This window comes from Chlorocebus sabaeus, chromosome 1 (assembly GCF_047675955.1).
Source record: "Chlorocebus sabaeus isolate Y175 chromosome 1, mChlSab1.0.hap1, whole genome shotgun sequence".
In the NCBI taxonomy this organism is placed as follows: domain Eukaryota; kingdom Metazoa; phylum Chordata; class Mammalia; order Primates; family Cercopithecidae; genus Chlorocebus; species Chlorocebus sabaeus.
Genome location: NC_132904.1, coordinates 124,786,039 through 124,804,646, shown reverse-complemented (window position 1 = coordinate 124,804,646; position 18,608 = coordinate 124,786,039). Strand labels below are relative to the sequence as shown.

Below are 18,608 nucleotides of genomic sequence, written 5' to 3'. Positions count from 1 at the left end.
GTCAGTGACAGACTGGATTAAGAAAATGTGGCACATATACACCATGGAATACTATGCAACCATAAAAAAGGATTAGTTCTTGTCCTTTGTAGGGACATGGATGCAGCTGGAAACCATCATTCTCAGCAAACTATTGCAAGAACAGAAAACCAAACACCGCATGTTCTCACTCATAGGTGGGAATTGAACAATGAGATCACTTGGACACAGGAAGGGGAACATCACACATTGGGGCCTATTGTGGGGAGGGGGCCAGGAGAAGGGATAGCATTAGGAGATATACCTCATGTAAATGATGAGTTAATGGGTGCAGCACACCAACATGGCACATGTATACATATGTAACAAACCTGCATGTTGTGCACATGTACCCTAGAACTTAAAGTGTAATAAAACAAAAATAAGAAAATAAAATGAAGAAAACTAATTTAAGAGATTTATATATGGAAGTGTTATTAGATCCTCAAATTTGAGTATAATTAAATTGACTATTTTTATTTATATCTCCAAGGCAGTGAAATTAATCTATCTTGATAAATAATTGATTATTTAATTACCTATACCAGAACTTCTCACTGTCTGCCACAGTGAGGAGGAGTACAATTAAAATAACATCACCACAATGCTGAAACTATGCAGAACATAGTTTAATCTTCCTTTGAAGGCTTTTGGAATCACTTAAGACTTTATGTCTAGTCACCATTATCAATATCCATTATTTCAATGTCTCAGATTGGGATATAGATTGGCAAGAAGAGACCATATCCACCCCTCCCACTCACACACCCAGTTTAGATGTTTTGTGGAAAGGTAACAATGCAAAGTGGCCATTCAGAGTAAAAGCCAGAGCTGCATGTATATCAGCACAGTTTCCCAGAGCCCTGGAGTGCCAAATGGGGGCACAGAGTTGCCAGTGACACCCTCCATTATCTTAATTTTATGCCCTATTGCAACTCTTACTTAATTGGGCCTGGTGTCACTATTTAGGAAAAATAAACATGAACACTCTTTACCCTAACGGGAAAAGATAGCCATGTTTCCTTGTTCTTGATCTAAACTTGCCAAACCAAGAAGCAGAGTCAGTTACCTAATGTCCTGGGAAGTCAAGTTGTACACAGGCTGCTTTTGACTAATGAGGTGTTATTGTGTGGGAGAGTTTGGTTGGAGGATCGTAACTAAAAATGTGTTTCCATTGACTTACCACTGAATTGTGAAGATGTATGTTTATTGGTCAGTATATAATTCCAGTTATAAAATTGCTACTCGATGTGAAAGAAACAAATGTGTTCTTTTCTCTACTGTTGAGAAGCCTAGTTCAATATGGCAGACTACTGCTGCAGTTTAAAAACTGTTCTCCCTCCATTTGTGTTGAAAATGGTCACTTGTTCCTTTCTTTCTTTTGGATAGTTACTACTGACTCAGGATTTTTATATATTTGATCTTTTACGATCAGTTATAACCATTCTTTATGATGCGTGGATCATCCCACATCTGCCCACAAGAGTCTGACTCAGCCCTTGTCAGGGATCCCTCAGCTGTGGGCATCCCCTTGCTTTCTGTTACAAGCTTTCCATTCTCATCTTGTGCTTTGCCTGCTTCTGACTTGCGTTCGGGGTTTATTTTGATAAGGAATTTTATTTAGCCACTAAGATCTGAGACCAGAGGTCTTCATTGCAACCGATATATCATTATTTCTAAGCCTTTTAAAGTGGATAGAGCTTCAGGAAAGTGTGTGAGTGTTTTAGTCATGAGTTCATGTTGATGTTTCCAAGTCAAAGTTAACATTACAGGTTTTTCTTCTTAACCTTTAGATCTTATAATTGTATCTCATTTTCTCTCACATGGAAAATCTTTGTTTTGTCCCACAATATGTATAAAGTTGTTTCCAAATTACATTACCAATATTATTGCCAATAATAAAGGAGGTGGATGGAGTTAAATATTACTTTGCAGGGTTTTTTTTGTTTTGTTTTTTGTTTTGTTTTGTTTTGTTTTCTTTTATCCTTAGAATATATCCCACTGAACATGTGGTCCTTTTTTTGTTTGTTTTTGTTTTTGCATTTTTTATTTCCATAGGTTTTGGGGGAACAGGTGTATTTGGTTACATGTGTAAGTTCTTTAGTTGTGATTTGTGAGATTTTGGTGCGCCCAACACCTGAGCAGTATACATTGAACCCAATTTGTAGTCTTTTATCCTTCACCCCCTTCCCACCCTTTCCTCTTGATTCCCCAAAGTCCATTGTGTCATTCTTACGCCTTTGCATCCTCACAGCTTATCTCTCACTTATGAGTGAGAAGATACAATGTTTGGATTGCCATTTCTGAGTTACTTCACTTAGAATAATAGTCTCCAATCCCACCCAGGTTGCTGCAAAGGCTATTAATTCATTCCTTTTTATGACTGAGTAGTATCCATTGTGTGTGTGTGTGTGTGTGTGTGTGTGTGTGTGTGTGTATCACAGTCTATCCACTTGTTGATTGATGGGCATTTGGCATTTGGTTTGGTTCCACATTTTTGCAATTGCGAATTATGCTGCCATAAACATGACTGTGTATCTTATCTTTTTCATATAATGAATTCTTTGCCTCTGGGTAGATACCCAGCAGTGAGATTGTTGGATCAAATGATAGTTCTACTTTTGGTCCTTGAAGGAATCTCTATACTGTTTTCCATAGTGGTTTTACTAGTCTGCATACCTACCAGCAGTGTAGAAGTATTCTCTCTTCACTGCATTCAGGCCAACATCTTTTTTTTTTTTTTTTTTTAAACAAAATGGGAGATATTACAACTGACACCACAGAAATACAAAAGATCATTCAAGGCTACTATGAACACTTTTATGCACATATACTAGAAAGCCTAGAGGTGATGGATAAATTCCTGGAAAGATAAAATCCTCCTAGCTTAAATCAGGAAGAATTAGATACCCTGAACAGACCAAGAATAACAAGCAGTGAGACTGAAATAGTAATTTTAAAAAATTACCAACAAAGAAAGTCCAGGATCAGACAGATTCACAGCTGAATTCTACCAGACATTCAAACAAGCATTGGTACCAATTGTATCGACACTATTCCACAAGATAGAGAAAGAGGGAATCCTCCCTAAATCATTCTGTGAAACCAGTATCACTCTAATACCAAAACTAGGAAAGGACATAACTGAAAAATAAAACTACGGACCAATATCCTTGATGAAAACACATTAAAAAATTTTTAACAAAATTCTATCTAACCAAAACCAGCAACCTATCAAAAAGATAATCCACCATGATCAAGTGCGTTTCATACTAGGAATACAGGAATGGTTTTACTTATGCAAGTCAATAGATGTGATACACCACAAACAAAATTAAAAAACAAAAATCACATGATCATCTCAATAGATGCAGAAAAAGCATTGGACAAAATTCAGCATCCCTTTATGATTAAAACCCTCAGCAGCAAAACTTGCATGCAAGGGACATACCTCAATGTAATAAAAGCCATCTATGACAAACCCACAGCCAACATAATGCTGAATGGGGAAAAGTTGAAAGCATTCCCTCTGAGAAGTGGTCCTTTTTTTAAATATTTTAAATTTAGTTTTGAACGTGTAGAAAGAACATTAACGTGATTCAGAAGTCAAGCTATATAAAAAAGGTATACTCAGAGACGTCTCACATCTTATTCTTACCCTTTTCCCTTTTCCCACCTGTTGTTTTTAACCCATTTTTATTAGTTTCTAGTTTATCCTTCTAGTGTTTCTTTTTGCAAAAATAAGCTCGTGTGTACATGCATATTTGTGTGGGTGAATTTGTGTGTGATGTGTGTATTCCTCATCCTTTCTTATTGTACATATGCTGTTCTCTGCTTTGCTTTTTTCACTTAATGTATCCTGAGGAGTACTCCCTATCAGTAGGTAGAGATCCTCCTTAAAAATAAAAAAAAGCAAAAGTTAACCAATAATACTCTGTGCAGATGTATCATAATTTATTCAACCAATTCCCTATTAATGCTCTTTTGTGTTTCTAATAAACATATTTGGTTATTTTTAAAGCAACCCAGTGTTTTAAAATGTTTAAACTGTTTATTTGTAAACTCTCTATTCCGGCCTATGAACCCAGCCTTTGCATACCCCTTAAGCCTCATTTCATACCACTGTCCCCTGACTCCCTACCCCTCTCATGGCTTCCAGCTCAGATATGACTTCCTCAGAGAAACTGTTCCTTACCTTTCTGTTTAATGCAGTTTCTTTCAAGTCACTAATATGTCAGCCTGTTTATTTTTTTATTAGCCACTATAAATAATCTGATATTACTTTGTTGCCTTCATTTAGGCAGTATCATTTAGTGGATAAGAGTTTGGGCTGTATGCTAAATGCCCTGATTTGGAATCCCGGTTATGTGACAGTGGGCACATTAACCTAGCATTCTCTGCCTCAGTTTCTTCATCTAAAAATGGGTATAGTATTAATATTTTCCTAATAGTGGGCTGTGAGAAATGAATGATTAATAAATATAAATAGGTAGTTATTTGTACATACTAAGTGTAAAATAAATGCTGGCTGTATCCATATTACTATTTAATCATTCATTGTCTGCCATCAGTAAGCTCTGTGACAGCAAGGACCTTGTCTCTTCTGTTCCCCATCATAATCTCATGACTTAGAGCAGTTCCTAAGTTATGGTAGGCACTTACACATTTGTTGCTAAATGATTAATAGTTAATATTCACTTTCCATTCCTTTGAAACATTCTTAGAAGTATGTTACTTAAAGAATGCTTTCTTGTATAGATCATATGCAGTTACCAAATTTGACAGTTATTTTCATCAAATTCAGCATCAAAATATAAATGCCTACTGTTAACATGTATTTTGGAAGTTCTGGACAAAATTTGAAACACAAATCAGAAGCTTTTACTATCAGACAAAAGCTAGAATGGCCATATTTACTTTGACACAGTTACATATCCATGAAATTCAAAAGAATCAACTAATATCCTTCTAAAATTATTGAGAGTTTAGTAAATGATCAGATGTGAGCTATACATTAAGAAATTGTTTTCTGAGAATAGAGGACTCAGAAATAAGATTGCACGCCTACAACCATCTGATCTTCAACAAACCTGACAAAAACAAGTAACAGGGAAAATATACCTTATTTAATAAATGGTGCTGGGAGAACTGGCTAACCATATACAGAAAATTGAAACCCCTTCCTTACACCTTATACAAAAATCAGTTCAAGATGGATTAAAGACTTAAATGTAAAACCCAAAACTATAAAAACCCTAGAAGAAAATCTGGGCAATACCATTCAGGACATAGGTATGGGCAAAGATTTCATGGCGAAAACATCAAAAGCAATTGCAACAAAAGCAAAAATTGACAAATGGGATCTAATTAAGCTAAGGAGATTCAGTACAGCAAAAGAAACTATCATCAGAGTGAACAGACAGCCTACATAATGGAAGAAAATGTTTGCAATCTATCCATATGACAAAGGTCTAATATCCAGAGTCGACAGGGAACGTTTACAAGAAGAAAAAAAAAACCCATTAAAAAGTGGGCAAAGGACATGAACAGACACTTCTCAAAAGAAGACATTCATCCCACCAACAAACATCACTGATCATTAGAGAAATAGAAATCAAAACCACAATGAGATACCATCTCACGCCAGTCAGAATGGAGATTATTAAAAAGTCAAGAAACAACAAATGCTGGCAAGTTGCAGAGAAAAGCGAACACTTTTACACTGTTGGTAGGAATGTAAATTAGTTCAACCATTGCGGAAGACAGTGTGGCAGTTCCTTAAAGATCTGGAAGCAGAAATACCATTTGACCCAGCAATCCCATTACTGGGTGTATACCCAAACACATATAAATCTTTCTATTTTAAAGATACATGCACCCATATGTTCATTGCAGCACTGTTCACAATAGCAAAGACATGGAATCAAACACTCATCAATGATAGACTAGATTTAAAAAAAGGGGTACACATACATCATTTTATGCAGCTATAAAAGGAACAAGATTATGTCCTTTGCAAGGACATGTTTGGGGGTAGAAGTCGTTATCCTTGGCAAACAAAGGCAGGAACAGAAAACCAAACACTGCATGTTCTCACTTGTAAGTGGGAGCTGAACAATGAGAACACATAGATGCATGGTGGGAACAACACGCAGTAGGGCTTGTGGAGATAGTTAGGGGGAGGGAGAGCATCAGGAAGAATAGTTAACAGATGCTGGGCTTAATACCTAGGTGATTGGATGATCTGTGCAGCAAACCATCATGGCACATGTTTACCTATGTAACAAGCTTGCACATCCTGCACATATACTCCGGAACATAAAATAAAAATTGAAGAAAAAAAATTTTTTTCCAGCATACTAGTAATTACCAGTTAAGGGAATAATTGAAGCAAGGTATTATTCTACTAAAGCAGAAAAAAAATTAAGTTACCTAGCAGTATTCCTAGTAAGAAATATGTGGAATGAGTCCTTTATGAGGAAAATTAGAAAAATCTTTTGAGAGATAATAACAGATTTAGAAAAATTATGACATACGCTTTCCATGTAGAAATATTGAATATTACAGAAATTAAAATTCTTCCAAATTATTATATAATGTTAAATTGTTGCAAACCAAACTTACTAGTTTTCTGGGGATCTTGTCAATATTATTTTAAAGTTGGTATGGAAGATGTTTAAAAATGAACATAAATGGTTTGATGGCCACTCTGTAACAAAGATTCATTACACACAATCTGCTAGCAACTACAGAGGAATAATTACACCAGCCTGTAACTTTTAATATAGTAATATGTGACACACTTCTGAAGTTAACCTCTACACTATAAATGCCTCATTAGTAGAAAAGTGAGCATGTAATTTAATTTTACTGTGAGGAATCTCAGATACAACAGAGGTTATAATTTACCCAGTTTCAGAGCATGCATGTCAGAGATAGCATCAACATTATATTGAGATTGCAAGTAAGTTTTAACAGGTGGTATAGAAAAGAATCAATGTTTTGCATTTAATCTGTGTTATGGTCTAGGATGACTGCTTTGTTGTACTTTGTCCAATACTTTTACTGGTTTTAGCCTGGAAAATTCCATGTCTCAGGAAACTTGTCAGTCATGGACTAACCAGGATGGTTAGTCACCTTGTGTAGTCTATAAAAAAGACACTAATGTCTGTAAATAATGTTTTCCGTAGAATGAAAAGAAATGGATGGCAGATGTCTAATCTTGTGTAGAATAGCCCATCTAGTGTTCTATCTAGGCCATAAGTTACTCTAGGCACACAAGGTTCCCTCAGGAGTCCTCATCCGTTCAGGAATGTTAAGGTTTGGATTCATTCACGACTGTATAGTAGGGGAGGGGCAAAGCAGAACGGCCAAATAAAAGGCTTCACTGATTGTTTCCCCTTCAGGAGTACCAAATTTCACAACTCTGCACACATGAAAAAACACCCCCATAGGAACCAAAAATCAGGTGAGCACTCATAGTACCTGATTTTACCTTCCTATTGCTGAAAGAAGCACTAGAGAGGGTAGGAAAAACCAGTCTTAAATCGCCTTTGCCACCCCCTACCCTGTCCCCCGGTAGTGGCCCTGTGGCACAGAGAGAGAATCTGTGCTCTCTCTTAAGGGAGAACTTAGGGATTTTGAGACTTTATCTTGAACTCAGTGCTGCTCTGTCACAGTGGAAAGCAAAACCGGGTTGAACTTAGATGATGCCCATCCATGGAGGGAGCATTTAGACAGCCTTAGACAGAGGGGAAATCTCCTATCCCAGCAGTCAGAACTCAGCTGCACCTAGCCTCACCACTGCAAGCTAAAGTGCTCTGGGGCCTTGAATAAATTTGAAAAGCAGTCTAGGCTGCAAGGACTGCAACTCCTAGGCAAGTCTTAATGGCGAACTGGGCCCAGAGCCAATGGACTTGAGAGGCCAATGACCTACTGAGACACCAACCAGGGTGGCTAAGGGAGTGCTTGTGCCACCTCTCCCCTTACCCTAGGCAGGACAGTTTGTGACTCCAAAACAGACCCCTGCTTTCTGCTTGGGAAGAGTGGAAGGAAGATTAAAGAGGACTTTGTCTTGCATCTTGGATACCAGCTCAGCCATGGTAGGAAAGGGCACTGGTGAGAGTTGTGAGGCCCCCATTCCAGGCCCTAGCTCCTGGACGACATTTCTAGATACACCTGGGGCCAGAAGGGAACCCACTGCCTTCAAGGGAAGGACTGTCTTAGCAGGCCCCATCACCTGCAGACTCAAAAGCCCTCGGACCCTGAATAACCAGCAGTGATACCTGGGTAGTATGCCATGGGCCAAGGGTGAGACTCTGAGGTAAGCTGGCTTCAAGTGAAACCCAGCTCATTCCTAGCTGTGGTGGCCATGGTGAAAGACTCCCTCTGCTTGGGAAAAGTAAAGGGGACTTTCTCTTGCACCTTAGGTACCAGCTTGGCCACAGTGGGATAGAGCACCATGCAGACTCTTGGGGACTCTGATTCTAGGCCTTGGTGCTTGGTCAGCATTTCTGGACCTGCCCTGGGCCAGAGGGGAGCCCACTGCCGTGAAGGATGAGTTCCAGGCCTGGCAGTGTTAGCCACAAGCTGACAAGAGCCCTTGGGCCTTGAGTGAACATCAGTGGTAATCTGGCAGTACTCCCTGTGGGCTTGTGGTGGTGGCCATGGGGTGGCTCCTCTGCCTGTGGAAAGGGGAGGGAAGAGTAGGAAGGACTGCGTCTCATGGTGTCAGTGCCAGCTCAGCTACAATATAGTAGAACAACAGGTAGATTTCTGAAGTTTTTGACGGCAGTCGCTGGCTCCTGGACAGCATCTCTGGACCCGCCTAGGGCCTGGGGGAACTCACTGCCTTGAAAGGAATGACACAGCTTGGCTGGCTTTACCACCTGCTGATTATAGTCCTAGGTCCTTGAACAAACACAGGCAGTAGCCAGGTACCAGTTACAGTGGGCTTTGGGCAAGACCCAGTGCTATGCTGGCTTTGGGTTTGACCCAGTACAGTCCCAGTGGTGGTGGCCACGGGTGCTTGTTTCACCCAAGCTCCAGGTAGCTTATCACAGAGACAGAGAGAGATTTTATTTGGGAGAAAGTAAGAGAAGAAAACAAAAGTCTCTGCCTGGTAATCCAGAGAATTCTTCTGGATCTTACCGAAGACCACCAAGGCAGTACCTGTACAAATTTGCAAAAACTACAGCATTATTGAATTGGGGTGTCCACTAATTCAGATACAGCTTGTATTGTGATGCAGATCACAACACCCAACTTCTTTTGAATACCTGGAAAGCTTTCCTAAGAAGGACAGGTACAAACAAGCCCAGACTGTGAAGAGTACAATAAATACCTGACTCTTCAATGCTCAGACACTGACAAACATCCACAAGCATCAAGACCATCCAGGAAAACATGACCTCACCAAATGAAGTAAATAAGGTACCAGGCACCAACCCTAGAGGTGTGTGACCTTTCAGTCAGAGAATTTGGAATAGTCATTTTGAGGAAACTCAAAGAAATTCAAGATAACACAGAGAAGGAAGTCAGAATTCTATCCTGTAAGTTTAAGAGGTTGAAATAATTAAGAAGAATCTAGCAAAAGTTCTAGAGTTAAAAAATGCAGTTGAAATACTGAAGAATATATCAGAATCTGTTAATAGCAGAATTGATCAAGCGGAAGATTAGTGAGCTTGAAGACAGGCTGAAAATACACAAAGGAGACCAAAAAAAAAAAGAATGAAGCATGCCTATAAGATCTAGAAAATAGTCTTAATTGGGCATATCTAAGTTACTGGCCTTAAAGAGGAGATAGAGAAAGAGATAGGGGTAGAAAGTTTATTATTCAAAGAGACAGTAACAGAGAATTCCCAAAATGAAAGATACCGCTATCCAAACACAAGAAGTTTACAAAACACTAATCAGATTTAACCCAGAAAAGACACCTCAAGACATTTTAATAATCAGACTCCCAAAGGTCAAGAATAAAGAAAGGATACTAATAGCAGGAAGAAAAAAGAACATACAATGGAGTTCCAGTATATCTGGCAGCACACTTTTCAGTGGAAACTTTAAGAGAGAATGAGTGGCATGACATATTTACAGTGCTAAAGGAAAAAAACTTTACCCTGGAGTAGTATATCTGGTGAAAATATCCTTCAAACATGAAGGAGAAGTAAACACTTTCCCAGACAAATAAAAGCTGAGGAATTTCATCAACACCAGACCTGTCCTACAAGAAATGCTAAAGGGAATACTTCAGTCGGAAAGAAAACAACATTAATGAACAGTAAGAAATTATATGAAGATACAAAACTTACTGGTAATAGTAAGTACACAGACATGGAATATTATAACACTAACTGTGGTGTGTAAACTGCTCTTAAGTGGAAGACTAAATGATGAACCAATAAAAAATAATAGCTAGAACAACCTTTCAAGATGTAGACAGTATAATAAGATATAAATAGAAAAAACAAAAAAAAGCAAAGGATGAAGTTAAAGCATACAGTCTGTTAGTTTTCTTTTTGCTTGTTTGTGCAATGTTGTTATCAGCTTAAAAATGGGTCATAAGATAGTATTCGCAAACCTCATTATAACCTCAAATCCGAAAGCATACAATGCATACACTAAAAGTAGAAAGCTAGAAATTATATCATACCAACAGAGAAAATCACCTTTACTAAAAGAAAGACAGGAAGGAAGGAAAGAAGGAAAAGAAGACCACAAAACTACCAGGAAGCAAATAACAAAATGGTTGGAGGAAGTCTGAACTTACCAATAATAACATTGAAAGTAAATGGACTAAACTCTTCAATAAAAGACATAGAGTGGCTGGATGGATGAAAAAACAAGACCCAATGGCCTGTTGCCTATAGGAAACACACTTCGTCTATAAAGATATACAGAGACTGAAAGGAAAGGGATGGAAAAAGAAATTCCATGTCAATGGAAACCAAAAAAGAGCAGGAGTAGCTATACTTACATGAGACAAAATAGATTTCAAGACAAAAACTATAAGAAGAGAGAAAGAACGTCACTATATGATAATAAAGGGGTCAATTTAGCCAAAAGATATAACGACTGTAAATATATATGCACCCAACACTAAAGCACCCAGAAATATCAAGCAAATATTGTTAGAGCTAAAGAGAGAGAGATCCCAATACAATAATAGCTGGAGACTTCAGCATCCCACTTTCAGCATTGTACAGATGTTACAGACAGAAAATCAACATAGGGCCTAATCTGTACTATAGACTAAATAGATCTAATAAATATTTACAGAACATTTCATCCAACAGCAACAGCTACAGGATACATATTCTCCTCAGCATGTGGATGATTCTCAAGGATAGACCATATGTTAGGTCACACAAATCTAAAAGTATTCAAAACAAAGAAAAGAAAACATTGAAATGATATCAAGCATCTCTGGCCACAACAGACTAAAATTAGAAATCAGTGACAAGGAATTTTGGAAACTGTACAAACACATGGAAATTAAACAGTATACTCCTGAAAGACAGTGAGTCAATGAAGAGATTAAGAAGGAAATTGAAAAAATTTCTTGAAACAAATGATTATAGAAACAACATATCAAAACCTATGTGATACAATAAAAGCTGTACTAAAAGGGAAATTTATAGCTATAAGTACCTACCTGAGAAACAAGAAAAACACCCTAGCAATGTATTTTAAAGAACTAGAAAAAACAAGAATAAACGAAATGCAAATTAGTAGAAGAAAAAGCAATAATAAAAGATCAGAGCAGATACAAGTGAAATTGAAAAGAAAACACCAAAGATCAACAAAAGAAAAAGTTGGTTTTTTGAAAAGTTAAACAAAATTGACAAACCTTTAGCTAGACTAAGGAAAAACACAAAGAAGACCCAAATAAAATCAGATGTGAAATAGGAAACATTGCAACTGACACTGTAGAAATTCAAGGGATCATTAATGGCTATTATGAGCAACTATATGCCAGTAAATTGGAAAATCTAGAATAAGTGGATAAACTCCTAAACACGTTCAGCCTACCAAGATCAAACCATGAAGAAATCCAAAACCTGAACAGACCAATAACAAATAATGAGATAAAAATTATAATAAAAAGTCTCCCAGCAAAGAAAAGCCCAGGACTCAATGGCTTAACTGCTGAATTTTACCAAACATTTAATCAAAGAACAACTACCAGTTCTACTGTATTCAGAAAATAGAGGAGAGAATACTTCCAAACTGATTCTACAGAGCCAGTATTACACTGATACAAAACCAATGACATATCAAAAAAAGAAAACTACAGGCCAATATCACTGATGAATATTGATGCAAAAAAAATCTCAAAATACTAGCAAACCAAATTCAACAACACATTAGCAAGGTCATTCATCATGGCCAAGTGGGATTTATCCCAGGGATGCAAGGATAGTTCAACATATACAAATCAATACATACGATACATCATATCAACAGAGTGAAGCACAATACCATGTGAACATTTCAATTAATGCTGAAAAAGCATTTGATAAAAATTCAACATCCCTTCTTGATAAAACCCCTCAAAAAATAGGTATAGAAGGAACATGTTTCAGTATAATAAAAGCCATATACTACAGACCCATAGCCAGCATCCTACTGAATGAAGAAAAACTGAAAGTCTGTTAAGATCAGGAACATGACAAGGATGCCCACTTTTACCACTCTTCTTTACCATAGTATTGGAAATTCTGACTAGAGCAATCAGAAAAGAGAAAGAAATAAAGAGCACTCAAACTGAAGAAAAACAAGAAGCCAAATTATCCTTGTTTGCAGATGACATGATGTTATATTTGGAGGTCCTAAATACTCCACCAAAAAACTATTTGAAGTGATAAATTCAGTAAAGTGGCAGAATACAAAATTAACATGAAAAAATCAGTAGCATTTCTGTATCCCAACAGTGAACAATCTGAAAAAGAAATCAAGAAAGCAATCCCATTTATAATAGCTACAAATAAAATAAAATACCTAGGAATTAACCAAAGAAGTGTAAGATCTTTATGATGAAAACTGTAAAACACTGGTGCAAGAAATGGAAGAGAGCACAAATAAATGGAAAGGTATTCCACGTTCATGGATTGGGAGAGTCGATATTATTAAAAATGTCCTTATTACCCAAACCAAACTACAGGTTTAGTGCAATTCCTATCAAAATACCAATGACATACTTCACAGGAATAGAAAAAAATATAGTGAAATTTATGTAGAACTAAATAATAGCCATAGCAATCCTAAGCTAAAAGAACAAAACTGGAGGGATCACATTACCTGACTTCAAATTATATTGCAGAGTTATAATAACCAAAACAGCACGACATAAAAACAGACACATGAACCAGTGGAACAAAATAGAGAACCCGGAAACAAACCCACACACCTACAGTGAACTCATTTTTATCAAAGGTGCCAAGAGCATACACTGGGGAAATAACAGTCTCTTCAATAAATGGTGCTGGGAAACTGGATGTCCATGTGCAGGAGAATGAAAGTAGACCCCTCTTTCTCACCTTATGCAAAAATTAAGTCCAAATGGATTGAAGACTTAAATCTAAGACCTCAAATTATAAAACTACTAAAAAAAAAATTGGGAAAAATCTCCAGGAAAATTAGAGGGGCAAAGATTTCTTGAGTAATACCAGACAAGCATAGGCAACCAAGGCAAAAATGGACAATGGGATCACATCAAGTTTAAAAGCTTCTGCACAACAAAAGAAACAATCAGTAAAGTGAAAAGACAACCCACAGAATGGGAGAAAATATTTGCAAACTACCCATCTGACAAAGGATTAATAACCGGAATATATAAGGAGCTCAGACAACTCAGAGGAAAATAATAATTTGATTAACAAATGGGCAAAAGATCTGAATAGCCATTTCTTAAAAGAAGACATACAAATGGCGAGCAGGTATATAAAAGATGCTGAACATCATTGATCATCAGAGAAATGCAAATTAAAACTACAATGAGATGTTATCTCACCCTAGTTAAAATGGTTTTTATCCGAAAGGCAGTAATAAATGTGGAGAAAAGGGAACCCTTTTACGCTGTCGGTGGGAATGTAAATTAACACAGCCACTATAGAGAACAGTTTGAGGGTCCTCAAAAACCTAAAAATAGAACTATTATACAATACAGCAATCCTACCGCTGGGTATATACCCAAAAGAAAGGAAATTTGTGTATAGAAGAGTTGTCTGCACTCCCATGTTTGTTGTATCCCTGCTCACAATAGCCAAGATTTGTAAGCAGCCTAAGTGTTCATCAGCAGATGAACAGATAGAGAAAATGTGGTACATATACACAATGGGGCAGTATTCAGCCATAAAAAAATAATGAGATTCAGTCATTTGCAACAACATGGATGGAACTGGACGTTATTATATTAAGTGAAATAAGCCAAGCCCAGAAGGATAAACTTTGCACATTCTCACTTATTTGTGGGATCTGAAAATCCAAACAATTGAAATTATGGAGACAGAGAGTAGAAGGATGGTTACCAGAGGCCAGAAAGGGTAATAAGCCGATGTTGGGGGGAAATAGGGATAGTTAACGGGGACAAAAAATAGAAAGAATGAGTAAGACCTAGCATTTGATAGCACAACAGGCTGACGACAGTCAAAAATAATTTAAACATACATGAAAAATAACTAAAATACTATAATTGGATTGTTTGCAACACAAAGGATAAATGCTTGAGGGGATGGATACCCCATTTACCCTGGTGTGATTATTACACATTGCATGTTTGTATCAAAATATGTACCCATAAATATATATACCTACTGTGTACCTATGAAAATTTTAAAAATGTGTAATAGGCCTCAGTAAGACTCTCAGTAATCATCTGCAAACTTAGTAGGTGGATTGAGGCCATCCAGCTTAGTCATCTATTTAACAACTAATCTTTGAGTTCATGATATTGTTGTATGTTGACTTTTAGCATAATTATCCCTATAAGCTGCACTTCTCAGCAAAAGTCATTTTTAAGGGATTTGTTCACTTTCCGTTTTTTTCAGTTGTCTTTCTAATGTATCAGTCAGTGGAAATATTTTTTCAAATATTAATTTACTCACCTTTTTCCTTGATCTATAACGGATTTAAGATGATATACTTAGTATATTATAGATGAATGTTAATGGAAGATCTGATACTTGTGTGGGTGTGTGTTTTGTATTTATATAGCCATTAGGTTGACAAGTGTGTTCTGTGTCATTATGGAATTGTCCTCTTTGCAAAATGAGAGTTTTCTTTTTTCAGTTGTATTCAACAGATTACAAGTACTATGATAATTTCTAACCATCAAGTAAAATAATTTAAAAATTGACTAGAAATGCAAACCACTTTTACACCATTTTAAGTCTTACTTACTATAAAGATCTCCAAAGCAATACATTCAGTAAAACTCAGGTTCCTCTTGTAATCCTGTAACATCCTTAAGTATGCATTGGGAAGACGACTGGTTTACCAAGCTTGATTCAAACATCGTGGGTTACAACACTTAAATTTGCTTACAGTCTCATAAGGTAAGGTGGTGAGAAGATATGGGGGGAACCAGCCCCAAGTATTTTAATGTAGGTTCTTTTCTATTTTCCCTAAGTGTTGGCCAGTCTGAGAAACAAAGGGAAAGAGTACAAAAGTGAGAAATTTTAAAGCTGGGTGTCCGGGGAGACATCACTTGTTGGCTCTGTGATGCCCCCTGAGCCGCAAAACCAGCAGGTTTTTATTAGCAGTTTTCAAAGGGGAGGGAGTTTACGAATAGGGTGTGGGTCACAGAGATCACATGCTTCACAAGACAATAAAATATCACAAGGCAAATGGGGGCGGAGTGAGATCGAGGACCAAGGCGAAATTAGAATTGCTGATGAAGTTTCATGTCCCGCTGTGCATGCATTGTCATTGATAAGCATCTTAACAGGAAACAGGGTTCAAGAGCAGAGAACTGGTCTGACTAAAATTTGAAATTCCTGACTAGGCAGGAATTTCCTAATCCTGGTAAGCCTGGGGGCGCTGCAGGAGACTAGGGCATATTTCATCCCTTATCTACAACTGCATAAGACAGACAGTCCCGGAGCGGCCATTTTAGAGACCTCCCGCTGGGACTGCATTCTCTTTCCCAGGGCTATTCTTTGCTGAGAAAAAGATTTCAGTGACATTTCTCCCATTTGCTTTTGCAAGAAGAGAAATATGTCTTTGTTCTGCCCAGCCCCGCAGGCGGTCAGGCCTCATGGTTATCTCCCTTGTTCCCTGAAAATCGCAGTTATCCTGTTCTTTTTGGATACCCAGATTTCATGTTGTTCATACACACATGTTTTACAAACAATTTGTGCAGTTAACACAGTCATCACAGGGTCCTGAGGCGACCTACATCCTCAGTTTATAAAGATGATGGGATTAAGAGATTAAAGACAGGCATAGGAAACCACAAGAGTAATGATTGGGGAAGTGATAAATGTCCATGAAATCTTCACAATTTATTTTCAGAGATTGCAGTAAAGACAGGCATAAGAAATTATAAAAGTATTAATTTGGGGAACTAATAAATGTCCATGAAACCTTCAAAATTTATGTTCTTCTGCCATGGCTTCAGCCAGTCCCTCTGTTCAGGGTCCCTGACTTCCCTCAACAAGAAGAAAGTACAAAATTATGATGTTATTTATAATACAACTCTTAGCTAAACTTCTGCTGAAATTTCCTAAAGATTATAAGGTATGTTTATAATAGATTATCTTGCTGTCAGCCTCTTGAGATATGCTTCTTTTTATGCTAAGTAAAATGTAACCTCTTGCCACAACTCAGATCTTTTCTCTTTATTGATTTCTAGTGTCTAAAAAGCACGGCAAGCTCATTACGTTTTTACGAACATTCATGAAGTCTCGTCCAACAAAACAGAAGCTGAAGCAGCGGGGAATCTTGAAAGAGAGGGTGTTTGGTTGTGACCTGGGGGAGCACCTTCTAAATTCTGGTTTTGAAGGTAAAAATAAAATGTGCAAGCTTAATACTTTGAGTTTCTGACCTCTCCATATTGGTTCTCTATGACCAATTATGGAGTAGATTTAGGCAAATGATTTAGGCAAATGTTTCATTTCAGTTCAATGCAGGTATTACTCTTTCTCAGGTACTCAGTTCTGGGTGGAGCTGAGAATGAAAAGTCTACGAATGCACTTTGGCATCAGAGATGCTCATGTTCTGTTCCAGAAGAGTAGAACATTCACACGAAATATATTACAACCACCCTGTTATTTTGCCTTACTTTCTATTTCTCGCTAGATAGCTTCTTCAGCCAGTTTTGCCACCCACATTTTATCCTAAAATATTTATCTAATTATTCTTATGGAAAAAAAGCTGTCATAGTTTTGAGACATAAAATGCCAAAATCAATCTTCCAATTTTTTTGTTTTTAAAAAGACAGGGCCTTGCTTTGTCGCCCAAGCTGGAGTGCAGTGGCGTGATCATAGCTGACTGCAGCCTTGAATTCCTGGGCTCAGGCAGTCCTCCCAGAGTAGCTGGGACTACAGGCATGTGCCACTACACCTGGCTCATTTTTATTTTTCATTTTATTTTTTGTAGAGAATCTGTATTTTATTTTTTGTAGGAATCCATATTCCTTTCTTTATAAATTAAATTATGAATCAAGAATTTAGTTGTTGGATGGTGGGATGGATAGGAGGGGAAAAAAAAAAGGAGTTTTCCTTTTATATTTTAAAATAGCACTTTCCTCCAGCATCTCCTTCAGAAATGCCAGAAGATGAAGGCAGGATCTACCTATGATGTTGTTAAACACCAGAAATAGGTGATTGTGAAATTCCAAATTAGTATGGGAAATACCCATTGTGCCTTTTGAGAAGACCATTAGTGAAAAACAATGGTAAAGTAATACTAATAATACTGAATTGATAGTATCAAGTTCAAATTAAGGTCTTACTCATTGTTAAAAGAATATCAATGGACTTAGGAATTTAATGCAAACTGTACCATGTTTCTTGAACGAGTAGACAAAATGTTATTTCAAACAGATGTTATTCCCAAATTAATACCAACTTAATGCAGATCCCTAAAAAACAAAAACAAAAGAAAAAACCCCTGAGGATTACTTTTGCAGCTAAATGCACATGGAAAACTCAACCAGTGACAATGTCAAAAAAAAAAAAAATCAGTGATAGGATGGGAGTTTTACTAGTTTTACTATATATTAAAACAATACTCAAAACTAGAAAAGCAGAGTTTTCACTGTGTGTGGTAGCGCATGCCTGCAATCCCAGCACTTTGGGAGTCTGAGGCAGGCAGATAGCTTGAGCCTAGGAGTTCGAGATCAGCCTATACAACATGGCAAGACCTGGTCTCTACCAGAAATACAAAAACTAGCCAGCGTAGTAGTATGCAGCTGTAATCCCAGTTACTTGGAGGCCGAGGTGGGAGAATCACCTGAGATTGGGAGGCAGGGGTTGCAGTAAGCTGATTTCACGCCACCGCACTCCAGCCTGGGTGACAGAGCAAGACCTTGTCTCAAAAAACAAAAGAACAAAACTTTTTTTAAAGGCAGAGTTTTGTGCAGAGAATGA

At 37.3% G+C, this 18,608-nt stretch overlaps 1 protein-coding gene across 6 annotated transcripts in view; it reads left to right on the top strand.

Moving 5' to 3' along the window:
- The window catches only part of ARHGAP32 (Rho GTPase activating protein 32), a 304,654-nt gene that overhangs the window by 252,983 nt on the left and 33,063 nt on the right, over window positions 1–18,608 (top strand). For all 6 annotated transcript variants that reach the window (XM_038004998.2, XM_073022239.1, XM_008021489.3 and 3 more), the window contains one exon: window positions 16,871–17,020. In XM_038004998.2, the coding sequence (XP_037860926.2) occupies window positions 16,871–17,020 (150 nt within the window). The remainder of the gene's footprint in view (window positions 1–16,870; window positions 17,021–18,608) is intronic.